The sequence below is a fragment of the Amia ocellicauda genome, chromosome 10 (assembly GCF_036373705.1).
Source record: "Amia ocellicauda isolate fAmiCal2 chromosome 10, fAmiCal2.hap1, whole genome shotgun sequence".
NCBI classification, from domain to species: domain Eukaryota; kingdom Metazoa; phylum Chordata; class Actinopteri; order Amiiformes; family Amiidae; genus Amia; species Amia ocellicauda.
In genome coordinates, this window is record NC_089859.1 from 21,488,693 (window position 1) to 21,504,427 (window position 15,735).

The 15,735-nt window shown below is 38.3% G+C and overlaps 1 protein-coding gene across 1 annotated transcript in view; it reads left to right on the forward strand.

Moving 5' to 3' along the window:
* Positions 1-8,513: 8,513 nt before the first annotated feature.
* The window catches only part of LOC136760222 (neurexophilin-1), a 43,400-nt gene continuing 36,178 nt past the window's right edge, over positions 8,514-15,735 (forward strand). The window contains exon 1 of the mRNA XM_066715525.1: positions 8,514-8,983. Coding sequence (XP_066571622.1) covers positions 8,930-8,983 — 54 coding nt within the window. The 5' untranslated portion in view covers positions 8,514-8,929. The remainder of the gene's footprint in view (positions 8,984-15,735) is intronic.

Sequence of the window (15,735 nt, forward strand, 5' to 3'; positions counted from 1 at the left end):
GTGCTTTTATTGAGTAGCGCACAGTGTAGGTGCTCGAACGACATGCCAGTGCTGTACAATTGAACTGGTTTGTGTGGAGACAACGCGTCCGGTTGTGTGTGTGTGTGTGTGTGGAAACTGGGTCTGGTGACGTTGCATCGTGTGTGTCTTTTTGCACGTTACTGCAGTTATGAAACATACATTAAATGCATTTTAATCTCCTCCCTGTGCAGCACTAGAAGGAAGCCATAGAACAGTTGTTGAAACATGGGGGTGCACCTGTCCTCATGCTGAATTACTTTTCAATGCGTATTAAATGACTTAGAGAGGTTGTAGTTTTGATATATTCTTGCAGTCAGGGTATCCCTTCTCTCAGACGGTAGGGGGCGCCATGTGGTTGTGGATCTTGGGAGGGTTGTGTTGGTTGAAAGTCAGACAGGGGGTCTCCAGTTTGCCACACAACAGACACTCCCCTGGCGCTGTGCCACTTCTCAACACAAGTGTGTCAGTTCTCTGTATATGGACATGGTGTAAATGTGTTTGGTTTGATATTAAAAGCATTGTCTTTAAGATGGTATTATACAGTATATCTTCAAAAGACAAACCAAGCACAATTAATGAAATTATCTATTTCAAATATACTGCTCAGTAAAGGCATGTATGGGATAACACTGAGGGTTTCATTCCTGTAAAAATGTGTGTAATCTATAATGTCTTACAGCATACATCTCTGCCTGTATTTGATATGCCCCCCAATGTAATTCGCAGTGCAACTCCTTGTGCACTTCCCTGGAAAAAAAAAAAACCAACAACTTAATAATGCATTATCGCAGTCAGAAAACATGTAATGTAAGCCCGCCAATAAAAGATTGATTTCCCTTCTTCAGCACAACCATTTTTCCTGAACAGCACTAATGTCATTTGAATATCTGCGGTCGGTAATGTGTGGGATCACTGTTTTCCGAAGGCAAACTATGTCAATGAAATGAAAAGTACATGCAACACGAAAAGGTCATTATTCCAGAAGAATGACTTTATCTTTAATTTCGTCAAACAAATTGAAATTGATATGTGGATAATGGAATGGATGCATATTGCGGTGGCGCATAGCTTCCATTTCATTTCAACCATGGCGAGAGAGAAGAGAGGTTGCAGGGAAAGTGGGCTACATTTCCCAAAAACCACAGACAAAAGCAACTATAGTGACTGGCATACTTGGGTTACTTATCAATAATTATTTTTCAGAAGTAAATTGTCAATACATAGATATTTAGTACAAATGCAATCCACACACTCTGTAAATTCTCCATGGTGCTGGGAGACCAATTTCCAAAGCAGAGCATTGACCACACTTGAACTGCTCTCCAAAAAGTTTTTATTATTAAAATCATTGAACTTTTGTCAAGAGGAGTTTGTGCATGTGTGTGCACTCAGGTGTGTTTAGGTGTGTGTAGATGTTTAATGCCAATACAATGTTTTCCCATGGGAACATGCAGGAAGTGCAGTATAAGTACAGATCAATATTTGTGATTTTATTTCAAGTGGAGTCCTTTTCTTTGAGGTTTTTCCCTTATTACTTGTCTGTATGTGCTGCGCATGATTCTCTGGTGTTTTTGGTCAGAGAGATATTTGCCAAGATAATGAACTCTTCTAGAGAAATATGTCCGGACACGACTTCTCCAGACTGAATGAAAGGAAAAGCAGTGGGAGTGCCTTCAGTTCATTATATTGACCGTATTGATCCCAGCGCCGCAGGACGTGACTCTGCTTCACTTCCTCCTCGATCCCAACTGTCCACGACTGGTAGATCTTTCTGTCTGTATGGATTCAATTGTATCTCTATAATGATTTTCTTACATTGTAACCGTCTCCTGTGCTGCAGTGGGAGGTGAGGTCAGTCCTCAGGGCCTGGCTCCTACCTGGACCACAGGTATCTCTCAATGAGCAACTGTTTATGATCGGGAAAAAGCAAGTTGTGTGAGTTTGAATCCTAAGAATCACTTCAGTCATCTAATGAAGACCTGACATGGACAGAAAACCAGAAGCCCTCAAAGACCCTCTGCTGGGGCCCGACCTGACCCTGTTGTGCTTCTCTTTAGCTGCGACTCAGTAGGCCGCAGGTTCAATTATCTGCCATTTGTAAACCGTAACACACCTGGGAAGCTTTCTATGCAATTCAAGATTACAATGTCATGGTCAAGATCCCCCCACTGGTACAGTATTTTTTTACGCACGCCTTCTTTCTCCAGTAACAGGCCTTTGCTTCTGACATGCTCTGGTTCATACTATAGGCGTGTTAGTCAGACAGTCATGGGTCTTGCCTCCTCCTGTTCCCCTTTGTTACTCGACACGTTTTAATATTCAACAGCGCCACCCAATACCAGTTAAAACAGTTAGACTGGTCTCCTCTGCGTTGATAAATGCCTGTCACTTGTTTGTAAAATTCACGATAATTCATACACAACACGTCCTCGTCTGGAAGCTCATTGATCATATTTATGGTCTGAACTGCAACGCTTGGTGCGTCTCATGCAAGACGAAGTGTCTGATATCATGATGTATGAAAGGGCTGTAAATCGGGTCATGCAAAATAAAATGTATCCCGTAGGCTCAATACCAGTACTCTCCGGAGTTTGATTTCCAAATGTACATAACTGCGAGCAAATATTTTTGTGTGCTATGTCTTCTGAAAAAAATGACAAAGTAATACAAGATTAGACAGATAACATTATTATTCATGTATGAAGAGCAGGCAATTGAACATTATCTTGAATATTTCAACATGAATAACTGTAATAATGAATATATGTGCATATTCTATCAGCGTTTATGAGTTATGATGCGTTTTTGAAGTGATTAAATCCTGCTTCCTTTAATGAAACACTTGTTTGCGCTGATTTCGGTTGGCAAAATGCATATTGACATTTGTAATTTTGATTTCCTCTTCCTTTCACTGTTTAAAAACGATCTGCTTGAGTAGCTTATTAAAGTCATTAAAATCTGGCAATCAATACTTTGCTATCTTGACTTATTTAGCGTAGCTTTAGTATTGGCAGAAAGCGTATTGGAAAGCAACAGTAATTTGATTAAAAACAAAGACAAAAAATGTATATGGCAATAACAGCAACAACAACATTAAACATTGGGAATATTTATACATGAAGAAATGTTCATAATATAAAAATAATACTAATAAATAAAAAGGGTGTCTTATTTTGACGATTGCGGATGGAAATAATATGTGTAACCACTGGGTGGCGCAAAAAGACAGCAAAATCGTTTTTTTCTTTTGCTTTAAAAAAACGGAAGCTTTAAAAGCATTCAAAAAACAACAACATATAAAGACATTATAAAGTTGAACACGTAAGCAACAATATAGACTCACATTATATCAACATTTTATTTGTATATTTTGGACTTTGATGTGATATCTGCATAGGATTGTCTGAAGGATTAAATACTGCAAAGCACTCTATATATGCACAGGAGTAACTGTGAGTAAATAATGGGGGGGGGGGGGGGTTATCAATATCTATTGTGACAAATAATCAATAATGTACATGCTTACTGTCACACCTACTAAATTATGGACAACAGTGTCAAGTAGAGATGGAAGTGTACTGAGAAGCCCTACCAGAAAAACACTAACACAACGCCATGTCAAGTGAGTAATACAGGGGTTCAAGGAAAATGTCGAAAACCTTAAATTTTCCGTGACCTCGACTCATCAGGAAAGAAGACAGAGATCATTATCTCTCACCGCACGGCAGCGTACTTCAGGAGGAGTGGTGCACACATCTTTCCCTCAAAAAGTCTGTGTAACAGAAGAGCAGGACAACCAAAAAGGAAGACAGAAGGAACAGAATGAGATGAAAAAGATACAACTACCAGATTCATACGATTCAAAACAAGTCACTTTATTTACTCTCTCTCTGTTTCTCTTTATGTCTCTCTGTATCTCTCTGTCTCTCTCTCTGTATATATGTACACTGAATATGTCATCTCTGTGACAGCATGTTTCGCTGGACCCTTGGAAACTGAAGAGGGACCTTCCAGAAACCATGTGAACTCCAGTCCATGTTGAAGTGTTTGAATGAAGATGTGGACTTCAGCAAAACACAGCTTTTCATGGTCCAAGCTCACGTCCTTGTACACAGGGCCGGACCTCTGCGGTGGACTGAAATATCTGGCACAGACGTGAACCGTTTTAGTTGACTAAAGCAGAAAGTGCAAAGAGTCACGTGCGCTGAGAAGCGAGATCCTCCTAAACCGGGGTCAGAGAGCGGAGGAGAAGAGACAGGGGGTCAAACTGTGGGACTGGAGAGGGAGGGGAGCTGTCAGCACAAATAAATAAATAAACAAACAAACATGAGCAAAACATATCGGCCCTGCCATCAAAGTAAGCACTTTTCTTTCTTTTTTCTACAGCATCTGCAAAAGTCTTACCAACACTAGGCAACAGAAATAATAAATATAGAAAATATGACAAGTGACTTCAGTCACCTCATCTTACTTAGTTACTTACTTCATTGTAAGCATCAGTAAATATGTGGAAGAAAATGCAATTAGCGACATTGACTTCTTGGAACCTGTAGCCATTAATCTTGTGGCGTTTGAAAGATAGAGCTCGCCTCGGGCTGGTCTCTAACTTTGCAAGGATTTACAGGCAATCATTTGAATTTGACTCCCTTATCAGTGACAGAACTCATGCATTTTAGGAATAATTCCAACTGATTTATTGTATTACTTGCATAGTTTCTTGTAATATGAAAACTAATACAATTAATGCAGTATATTATAAATGTGTTGACATAAACCACTGCCTGTTCCCATTTGTAGTCTACTGACATCAGTGATGTAGTGGTCTCCTCCAATAGTTGGTCAAGAGCAACCAGACTTATTCCAGGTCTGAAGGGAATGTCCTACTGAGAGACTGAGGGACCTGAACCTTTTCACCCTGGAACAGAGGAGACTACGTGGGGACTTGATTCAAGTCTTCAAAATCATGAAAGGCATCGAGCACATCAAACCAGAGGAGCTTTTCCAGATCAGCAGGGACACACGCACCCGGGGACACAAATGGAAATTGGGCTTCAAGGCATTCAAAACGGAAAACAGGAGACACTTCTTCACACAGAGAGGCGTCACAATCTGAACAAACTCCCCAGTGATGAGGTTGAAGAGACAATTTGGGAACATTTAAAAACAGACTGGATAGGATCCTAGGATCACTTAGTTATTAATGGACACCAAACGAGCACAATGGGGAGAATGGCCTCCTCTTGACTGGACACTTGACTTGTATGTTCTTATGTTCTTAAGATATTAAACTATATGATCATACCACACTAATATCTATCTATCTATCTATCTATCTATCTATCTATCTATCTATCTATCTATCTATCTATTTATCTATCTATACCTTATCCTTTAGCTCTGATGTTTAATTAGGTGATCAAATTCCTACATAGGCTAAGATGACCACAGCAATACAGTAAAGTCTTTTGAAAATGACCGTGGGCATCATGCTGTTTTATATTTTATTCTGTATTTTATGATTTACCTTGTGATTTCTGGCTGCGTGAAAAGACGAGTGGCACCAGAAACAACCCTCTGCCACATGAGTTTCTGTCTCATCAGGACAAATAGTTTTGAACCTTTCAGTTTCACTCCAACGTATGAGCTTTCGTAGGAAAAATACATCACATCCCAAATTAAATCTGCCGAAGGCCCGGGCGCCCAAATCACACAGCGTGCATTTTCTCTCTAACAAGTCAGTACAATTCAATAAGTGTGTTTTGCTCAGCAAGTCAAGTGGATATAGATTCCAGTGGAATGGGCTCACGTCTGTGTTAAGAGGTAAATAGAGAGCTGAATAAATTAACATTTGGCTATGTGACACATACGTAATTAATTGCAGATTACTTGCTGATTCCTGAAGGAGCCAATATGATTCTTAATAATTACATTTGTTAAAGGATATTACCCACAGCACAGAAAAGGGAGGAGGCATAATTACCCCTTTCGAGAATACATCCCCCTCAGCTTCTCAACAGGGTTAACTGCCACAACGCTGAGGACTGTACACCGATAAAGATGGATTCCCAAATAGTATAATTACACCATGATGAGTAAAAACAGTACTATGAAGAAATATAAGTTTAATAAGATTTAAGAATTAGTTTCAAGTATCAACCCACAGCAAGTGTGCCTCCTATAGTCAATGATGAATCTGCTTTGGATTCAGTTGGAATAACATCCTTAGGGTCTTGATTCCTTGTGGGATTTGGATAATAACTGCTTGTAGGTTTTGAAAATCTCACTCCGAACCTGTAAGAGGCTTTCCCATTGTAACCGACACAGGTTCCCATTGCCTAATCCACTCCCTGTAATTCTCACTCATCAGCAGGGAGACTCCTCTGCTTGGCCTTACAGCTCTCCGGAGCTACCCTGTCTCTCAGTGCTATACTAGATGACTTTAAAACAAAACACGAAACCCAAACCAGAGAAGCCCTGCGGTCACAACGAGGACACAATGACCTGCTTGGGATGAACAGGTACATCAGAAGATGATTGCTCATTCCCAAAAGTCTCCTTCATCTGTGCCACCCAAGGTCGACAGCGCTGGTGGCTCCTGGTGGCTCTCAGGACAGTGGGTGAGATGTTTGGACACCAGTTCTCTTTTCACAGCTGCTGTCTCTGAATCCTCTCTGGTCTCCAGGAAGTCACATGCTTTTCCAGTGAAGCACAGAGGAGCAGAGACCTATCAGACTGAGATCTGAATTACAGTGCGACAAGGCAGCCGCTGAAATGCTCACACTCTCTCTGCTGCCTGGATGGATCGACCACTAGAGCTGGAGGATTTTGCTATATTCCTCCTGGAGGTTTCAAAAAAAGACAACCAAAATAAGCTAAAGAAAAGAAAACGAGATGAATTGAATCTGTTGTAAACATTAAAGACACAACTTAATCTGTGGTGCCGGAGCAGAATGTTTTTCATTATTAACATTATAATGTGTGTGATTTACTTTCCTCTGATACATATGTTTTGTTTTCCTGCTTGACCCATTTGACAGCAACCCTACATTGAGCAGACTCTCACACTCTCAAGCAGAGCTGTGAGCGTTGTGTAGGTGCACATCCACAGACCGAGTCGAGGCAGAACCCTTAGACCGATAAAAGCTGATCATAAATCTGCACACGACAAATGAGACACACACATTGTAGCAGAAGTGAAGAGCAAAACAAGAAGAGACAGAGACCGGTGCAATCGCAGTGCGTCAGGTTCAGCCCCCAACTACAGCTTGTCAGCTTGGTAACAGATGTGCCAAGATACTGCTACACTTTATTTCCCTTTTCACCCGCAGAATCAGTCAAGTTTTGTTATACTGAACTGCAGGCTTGGTCTTAAGATCTCCCTTTAGAAAGGGTTTCTGCTCTGAACATGGCACTTTAATCCTTCAGAGGAAGGGAAGGAGAAGCATTGAACTCACTGACAAAGAGAACTACAGAACGACACGAGCTGCATCTTCAAAATATCACATTGAAACCATGTTCACTGGTTGACTTTTTAAAATTGACATTTAAAAAAACAAACCACCACATGAGGAAAATATAAAACATGGATCAAACCTTTCTCTGATTACTGTTCCCTAAAACACATCTTCATAAACCTTGTAAGTATCCTTAATTCAGATTTCTTTAAGTTGCAATTGTGAATGAAGTGTGGAGATTATTGTGTTAATGTTCTGGATCATATTTTGTTACTGCTCTCATTTAAGATACAATGATTGTTGATGACACACAATTGCAATACAATAAAATACCTCATGGATTTCTTCTAATAAGGGAAATAAACTGTATTATTGTTTTCTAAAATATATCACTCTACAGTTCAAATAACTCAGAGCTACTTTAATTATAATTTACCTAATAATAATTATAATTAATTGAGGCCGACAACCTTATAGCCAAAACGGTCCCGTTGCAATGCGTTTTTATTCTGTTAAAAGGTGTTATTCACATTCATTTTCAGGTCAAGGATCCAGTTGTGAAAAAATGATAATTAAAGCTGTAGCTGTTGCATGGCAAAATTAAAATATTGTTCTGCGGTTTTATGTTTAAAAAGTGCTGAACCGTTTAAATACCTTCAATCTTGCAAGCTTGTCAACCAAAACATATGTCTTTTTCAGTGCTGTTTGCAAACCCGACAGTGGTATAAAAACATGCATTTAAAAAAAAACAGTGTTTAAATGTCGGGATTCGTGTGATAAACCGCTATAGCTTCAGCTGCACACATTGTGAGCCGGGTTCATATGTGCGGGTAGAAAACGTTGTCCTTCCAGATTTGTAAAGCATGTCTGTGGTGCATTATTGCCTCTCACAGGTCTCTCTCGGTCTCTGATCTTTACGTCTTGAACAAGTCTCAGCCTGCTCCTTAATCCTGTCCTCCCTGTCTCTCTCTCTCCCTCCCTCCCTCTCTCTCTCTCTCTCTCTGCCCCTCTGTGTGTGTGCAATGGTTTATCAGGATGTGCTGGCAGTCTGCATGGCAGTGTGCGATATAAAACACTAAGGCAGTGCTCGCTCTCAGTGCCACTAAAGCTCTGTCCCTGTCAGGAAAGGACTGCACCTCCAACCCTGCGCCTCGCCACAGCAAGATCGCGACAGATCCTCCTGAACTGAATCTCAGCTCCCACACAATTATGAGATTGCTTCACTCTCTGTCGGGATCTATTCGTATTTAAGCGCTTAGTTTGTTTTTTCCTCCCTTTTCCTTTGTCTTCACACATATAAGCTTGCTCTCTGGCCATGGGGTCTATAATGTCATTTTTGCCCAGGCTGGTGAGTGTTTTCCCTGTCCTGTAAAGCGGATGCCAGGTGGATCTATGTTCTTGCAAGACAAAAGACCAAGCGAAGGGAAATCAGTGGAAGTTTAAGATCAAGGAGGATGCAGGCTACGTGTTGGTGCACAGTCCTTATCCTCTTACCTGCGGTCTACCTGGTAAGTTTGTCTTTGTTTGATAACTTCTTGATATATATCCATACAATATACATATCTACTTTTGGGAGGATGCTCGTGTTGGGCGAGCAATTCATACGAGATCATTATGCATGCTTAACACTTGTCCTGCCATCCATGTGTTTTAGGAAACTGCTAATGGAATTACCCAGCTTCACGAATAAGAGGATGCATGAAAAAACGTTTTCTTACTGGTTTCAAATACCCACACGCTATTAGTGAAAATGCGCCAAACTTTCATAGATTGTATACATCGACTATATATTAATAATATATACATATATTGAGGGTTTCACGCCTGTGCCTGAAACACACAGTCGGGGAACAGAAAGTTAGTGTAAATGTAATCACCACACTAGGACTAAACAGATGTATAAAGATCTCATTGTTTTGCATTTATGGGACAAGTATGTACATATCGTGGCATTTAAACGCAATTGCCAAGGTAATTGGGGATATTGTCTCAGAAGAGCTATACCAGTCTGCATACTTAATTCCGTTGACGGCTGAGCTCCTGCCACGGACACGCAGGACAGCCCGGCTTCTGCGTTTTAAATGGAAATGATTGCATTGCGCCGCACACACGGAGCTCTACCTCTACCTGACAGGTCGGTCCAGGGTGCAGGTAACACGCAGCTCCTGTAGAGGGCGCCCCGCATTGCACTAATCGCCCATAGGGCTGCACTGGACAGGATTGGGCAGCTCGCCTGTTTAAATCGTGTGCAGGGTTACTTTGCGTCGTTTTAAAGAGATATGAAAGTATTTCATTTATTGTACAATGATTTCCCTCAAAACGTGGTTCTGAACCAATACTGCGAAATATATATACACTGAAGACCGAAAGTGGAGGCAATATCTCAGCAAAAACAAGCCGTTTAATGGGAAGGAACGGATTAATTTCTCAAACGTGTAAAATGCTGAAGTGCGGCTTCTATTCACCACAAAGTAGTAGTAGTAGAAGAAGAAATGTATGAGTTTATGTTTTTAAAAAGCTATAGGAATGAAATATCCAGATATGCCAAATCTTGAACAACGTGCGTTCATTCTGCCTTTATCTTATCATTGGATGGATAAACCGCTCTATAGCACAATACACTTCCACACTTCATTCCCTGAATCCCTTTGGCTGCTTTCACAGACCCAGATGAGCACTAGTCCAGCACTACTCTGCCTCAAATCACACTGGGTAGTGCACAACTAATGTGGGTCTGTGAAACCAGCCCTTTATGTTAGGTATTGTTTCATACCAGCTATACTATATATCTTCTAATGGGACAAGTTCATAATTACATAATTACAATTCAATTAAATTGTAAATTAAAATAAGTCAATTGAAATATGATTGTGTTAGTTTGGATTCCCTCAATAATATGTAATACTACGTGAATGAAAACAACTTTATATTTTCTTACGCTCAAAGATACAATTTACAAATACACATGAAAGATGATTCACCCTAAATCGTACAAAAAGCAGCCATGTGCGGTATTTATATTTGTTGTTTTTTCTTAATCTGTGTGGCAAATGCCGTGATACAGCCACTGGAATTCACAAGTATAAGTTTGAAACCATTGACCATCAAATACCTTAATATTATAACAGGCCCTCAAACAGATTTTCATTACATTTGTTTTACAAAATAATTCTTTAGTCTTATTCGCCTGGATTTCGCAATATGATGAGATTAAAATGACTTGTGTGCTACAGCTAACTCAACGTCAAGCGTTTTAGCTTTTAATCAGTGATTTTAATATTAATAATAATATTCAATCATCATCATCGTCGTCAGAGAGTCAATCCCTTTAGCAGAATATGCGACTATATTCTGGAGTTGGAAAGTTTAAAAAGCAGTCTGTCTTTAGGCCCGAAAATATAATCCGTGGCCAACCTGCCAATACACAACACAACATCATGCCAGACGTGTTGAGGCCAGTATAATGTGAGCGTTTTCTGTTAAAAACACACCAAGAATACTTGCTAAGTGATATCAGTGATAATAATTGTATAGGGTAATTAAGATTGGTCCAAGTTTCTTTCCTTTCGCTTATTGGAGTCTGTTTGTTCGGGTGAAATAACGGTACAATACAATGGACAACTAAAGCTTTTTATTGAGACTATAACAAACCAAGTGCGTTATGAAGGGACAAAGGAGACGAGGAATAGACAGTTAATATGAAAGGGCTCGGTCAATATGAAATGTCCCTCGGTCTGCATCAGAAAATTAGGAAAATGCCATTATAATAATTACATGCAGTTATTTAAGATGTAGGATAATAATAATAATAATAATAATAATAATAATAATAATAATAATAATAATAATATTTTCACATAAGAAAATATCAATTCAATAATAATAATTATTATTATTGTAGTCATTATTATGATAAAGATGATTTGAAATGTAAGCCAAATAATCAATCACACTCTGTTAGTGTTTCTAAACTAATTTGGATCAAGTTAGTCAGGACAATATTAATAAATGAACCCCACAGACAGCACTGCAGCGCTGGGCACAATACAACCGTGCGCCCATTGCTGTGGGGAAACGAAGTCACCAACATTTAATCAAGTTAAACGCACAATTTTAACGATGGATATACATTCAAAATAATAACTATGATGAGAAAAATATATAAAGGTATTTACAATCTCCATTCAAAATGACCCAGCCCGCTTATTTGGAGATGGAAAAGCCTGTGTCTCCGACAACACACACACACACACACACACACACACACACACACACACACACACACACACACACACATATATATATATATATATATATATATATATATATATATATATATATATATATATATATATATATATATAAATATATACCACATTTCTGTATGTGTTCTTACTATATACAACTCTGGTTCAAGTAATGTGACAACAGTATGAATCCCTCATCCACCATAAATATAGTGCAGTGTTAGGGTGTCACTCACTTTATTGTTAAAGTCGATTGAATAACGTTTAATAGAAGTGCTCCCCAGACGAATATTACCACCGGTTTAGTTCGCCGACCCGTTCAGTTTGAAGTGAGGATGAATTATTGAATATGTACAATCCACACTGTTATAAGTGCTTTCCAATAACCTCCGAAGATGAATTTTAGGCATTGTTCGTATTAATACACTTCATACAATCTGACGTCATCCCCATCCTTGAATAATATTCTCATATATGTTTCCCTCAGCATAACAAACCGCCCAACCAAGACACATACATGAACAATAATAACTCCTATAATAACTTTTCTCTTGGAAAGAACAGTATTGGAAAACCTAAATTCACGCACAGTCGCTATTAAACTGCTGCGGGACTGTTCTGTCCGTCAGTAAAATGCATGTTGTAATGAAGTGAGAGAGTCTGGTTAGATTAACGCATTTGTTTCTATATCGATTCCCAGCGCTGGACAAATCCCGACAAAACGCAACTTCCAATAGTGATATTAGGATTTTTTTTTCTTTAAACAACAGAGTCATCTACACTTTGTTACCCATGCATTCAGAGGATGGTACCTAAACAGAAATATGTCAGTCTTTGGGTGTGTATGTATGTATATATGTATGTATGCATGTATGAATGTATGTATGTATCATTATTATTAATAGTATGATATTTGTAACCACTGTTTCTAGTGGCAAAACATCGAAACATCAACCAAAGTATATTCTACCAATGACGCTTATTGTAATTCAGAAATATTTAATATACATTATATTTCATATAGAATATAAGTATACAAATTAGTATAACGCTGTGTTAACAATGGGCTATATTATTTTAAATACAAACATTTTAAATAACTTATTTGAGCCAAGATATAAGAACTTGTCATTGCCCTTCGTTTTAAAATGTTTATTTTCAAACGGTCACCTTGTACACAGCTCATAAAACCCACTAGACGTTCAATAATAATAATAATAATAATAATAATAATAATAATAATAATAATAATAATAATAATAATAATATACAGTTTGGTTTCATTATTTCACAGTAAAGTAATGAAAGCAGACTACAGTAATACTATAGAAAAAATAAAATTAAGGCGGAGATTATTTCAGCACCAAGGACAGCGAATTTAGGGCAACCTTTAGAGACCCTGGTTTTTCACCTGTGATTTGGCTCTCAAAAATATTTAATTACATACAAACATACGTACAAGCATACAAACATACATACATACATACATACATACATACATACATACATACATACATACATACATACCTACATACATACATACATACATACATACACAATGAGTACTTTTGACAGTATGTATGCAAGTAAACCAATTTGCATCCCATCCTGTCCTTACATAAACTAAAGCTAAAGTTGTCAGTATTGATGAAATGATGTGCATTTTCACATAGTCTTGCAGGATGTAAGGGAGAAGATATGATTACTATTCTGGTCTGTCATATGGACAAGAATTACATTTCCAAAATCACTGAGACGCAGACCTTGCTTGGACAGAGAGTTTAAAATTATGGTTTATTTATTTATTTATTTATTTATTTATTCATCTATCTATCTATCTATCTATCTATCTATCTATCTATCTATCTATCTATCTATCTATCTATCTATCTATCTACGCTTAACACCCATTAATCATAACGGAACCTTCTTCAGGACTTTTATTAAACATTAAAAAAGCACACTGGTTTGCGTAGAACAAAAATATAATTTCCATTTCCGTGTTTTCTGCCTACAGGTCTGTACTGTGGTCTGTTTTCTTTAGTAACGTTTGACCTTTATTTCTTTCTGAGAATTAAACGCGGAATTATTGATCGATTGACTTCAAACAATGGCGTTTCAGAATAGATTACTTGACTGGAAGTTTCCTTTGCATTTTTAAATAAAATGACAGTTATATATTTATTAAAGGAGGAGTGAAACATACATTTCGCAGTACCAATGCAGCAAAACAAATACAAATTGTGACAGAAGCCCGAGAAATGGCCAAGGGTCGTGTTGAACACCTGCCTCATATTCGATGTATTTATAATATAAAGATTTTTTTCTGTCTTCTATTCAGCCTTTTCTTCTAAGAAAACAAGGTAAAATACAAATATTTTATGTAATTTGTCCTCATGTTATTTATGTTTCAGTGGATCGTTGTGACACTTTCCTGTATTTACAATTGTTTAATGCTGCGATGCTGATCAGCAAAAAGGGCTTAGCCAATAAACACTGATGGATAAGGTGTTAAAATATGATTGATAACCGTCAGCCAATCCATAGGGGTGATGAGAATTGATTATCTCATAAACACACATCAACTCTTTTATCCTCATTAAGAACAACAGTTTCGATTGTGTGTGCCTGTCTAATGCTCTACTTCTTTTCAAACATACTATCAGAATTAAACTGTTCTTACTTATAGAGAAGTCACTAATATAGCAATAGTAATTTGCAACTGGCTACATACATATATTACATGCTGTATTGAGTGATAGCTTGTTCAAATAGTTAATTTCCCAGTAGCAATTTAATCCTTGTATTAGAGAATAATACATTGCATATATAAAAAACATTTAGAAGTATTACTAAGGAGGTTATACTCACCAACATGTAGATTTGAACATATATGTTCTTAATAAACAATGCATAGGAATCATGCAAACTGTATTAACATATCCAAACTGACATGCTTTTAAGCGGTCATCTGACATATTTGATCTATTGTAAGACATACTCTGCAACCAAGTCTTACATTTTGCATTAAGTGATGTTTACATTTAGTGATTAATACTACATATAATTATGGTAATTAAATTATGATTTAATTATATCCTTCAATTCTGTGCTGGGGGCAATTATTGAATCTTATATATCTTGTGGATGTATGCTAAAGTTTAGGTTTTAAAAGCGATGTTTACAATCCCACTTTTTGAGTTTAGTTTCCAAAGCTGCTGAAGATGTAAGAAAAATGAGCAAACAATCAAGCAAACAAACAAACAAACAAAAACCACAAACTGTGTTGTAATCAAATGCAATTACAGATGCCTAGATCTCAAGACTCATCACACAGTAGCCAGTTTTAACATCCCTAATTCGGGTGTTAGCGCAGATGAGAAGTGCTTACGTTGGTGTCTTGTAAAGAATATTTGTACTTTCAAAGAATGGACCTTTTATGAAGATAAGGATAGGGATCTCTCTGAAGCAACAACGTAACACCTAGCATGACAGACTGAAGGGGGTAATTAGCAGTTGTTTACGAGGAGTCAACCCTCAGCCTAGTGCTTGTAGCCTATGAGGTGAAAGTATAACTTTTGCTAGATGTAGCAAGTGGGATTAAGTGGTGTAAGGGGTTGTGTGGGGCAATCAAGTGCATGACAAAAAAAACAACAACATGAAATCTGATGCTGGTAAATACAAACAAACTCAGCTGCTCTCTGGGTTCGGTGCTGGAGTTTCACCTGCTCTCCTATCATATAACCTCCAGGTCTGTGGAATTACAGTAGGAACCCCCGTCCTGAGATAATTAGGAGCTCCAGGCCACCCCATAGAGTTTGAGTGCATCGGCAGTTGGAAATACTGTGGCCTTAACCCGCCTGGCTGATGGAATAGCAGCCCGGCCATGAGGACAAGGCAATTGGAAACCCCTCCCCCAGTAGGAGGAATGAGCCGAGGAGATGCGGCAGGACAGTGACTGGGGAGGAGGGATGGAGGGATTTGGAGAGCAGGAGGGATGGGAAATGAGGAAT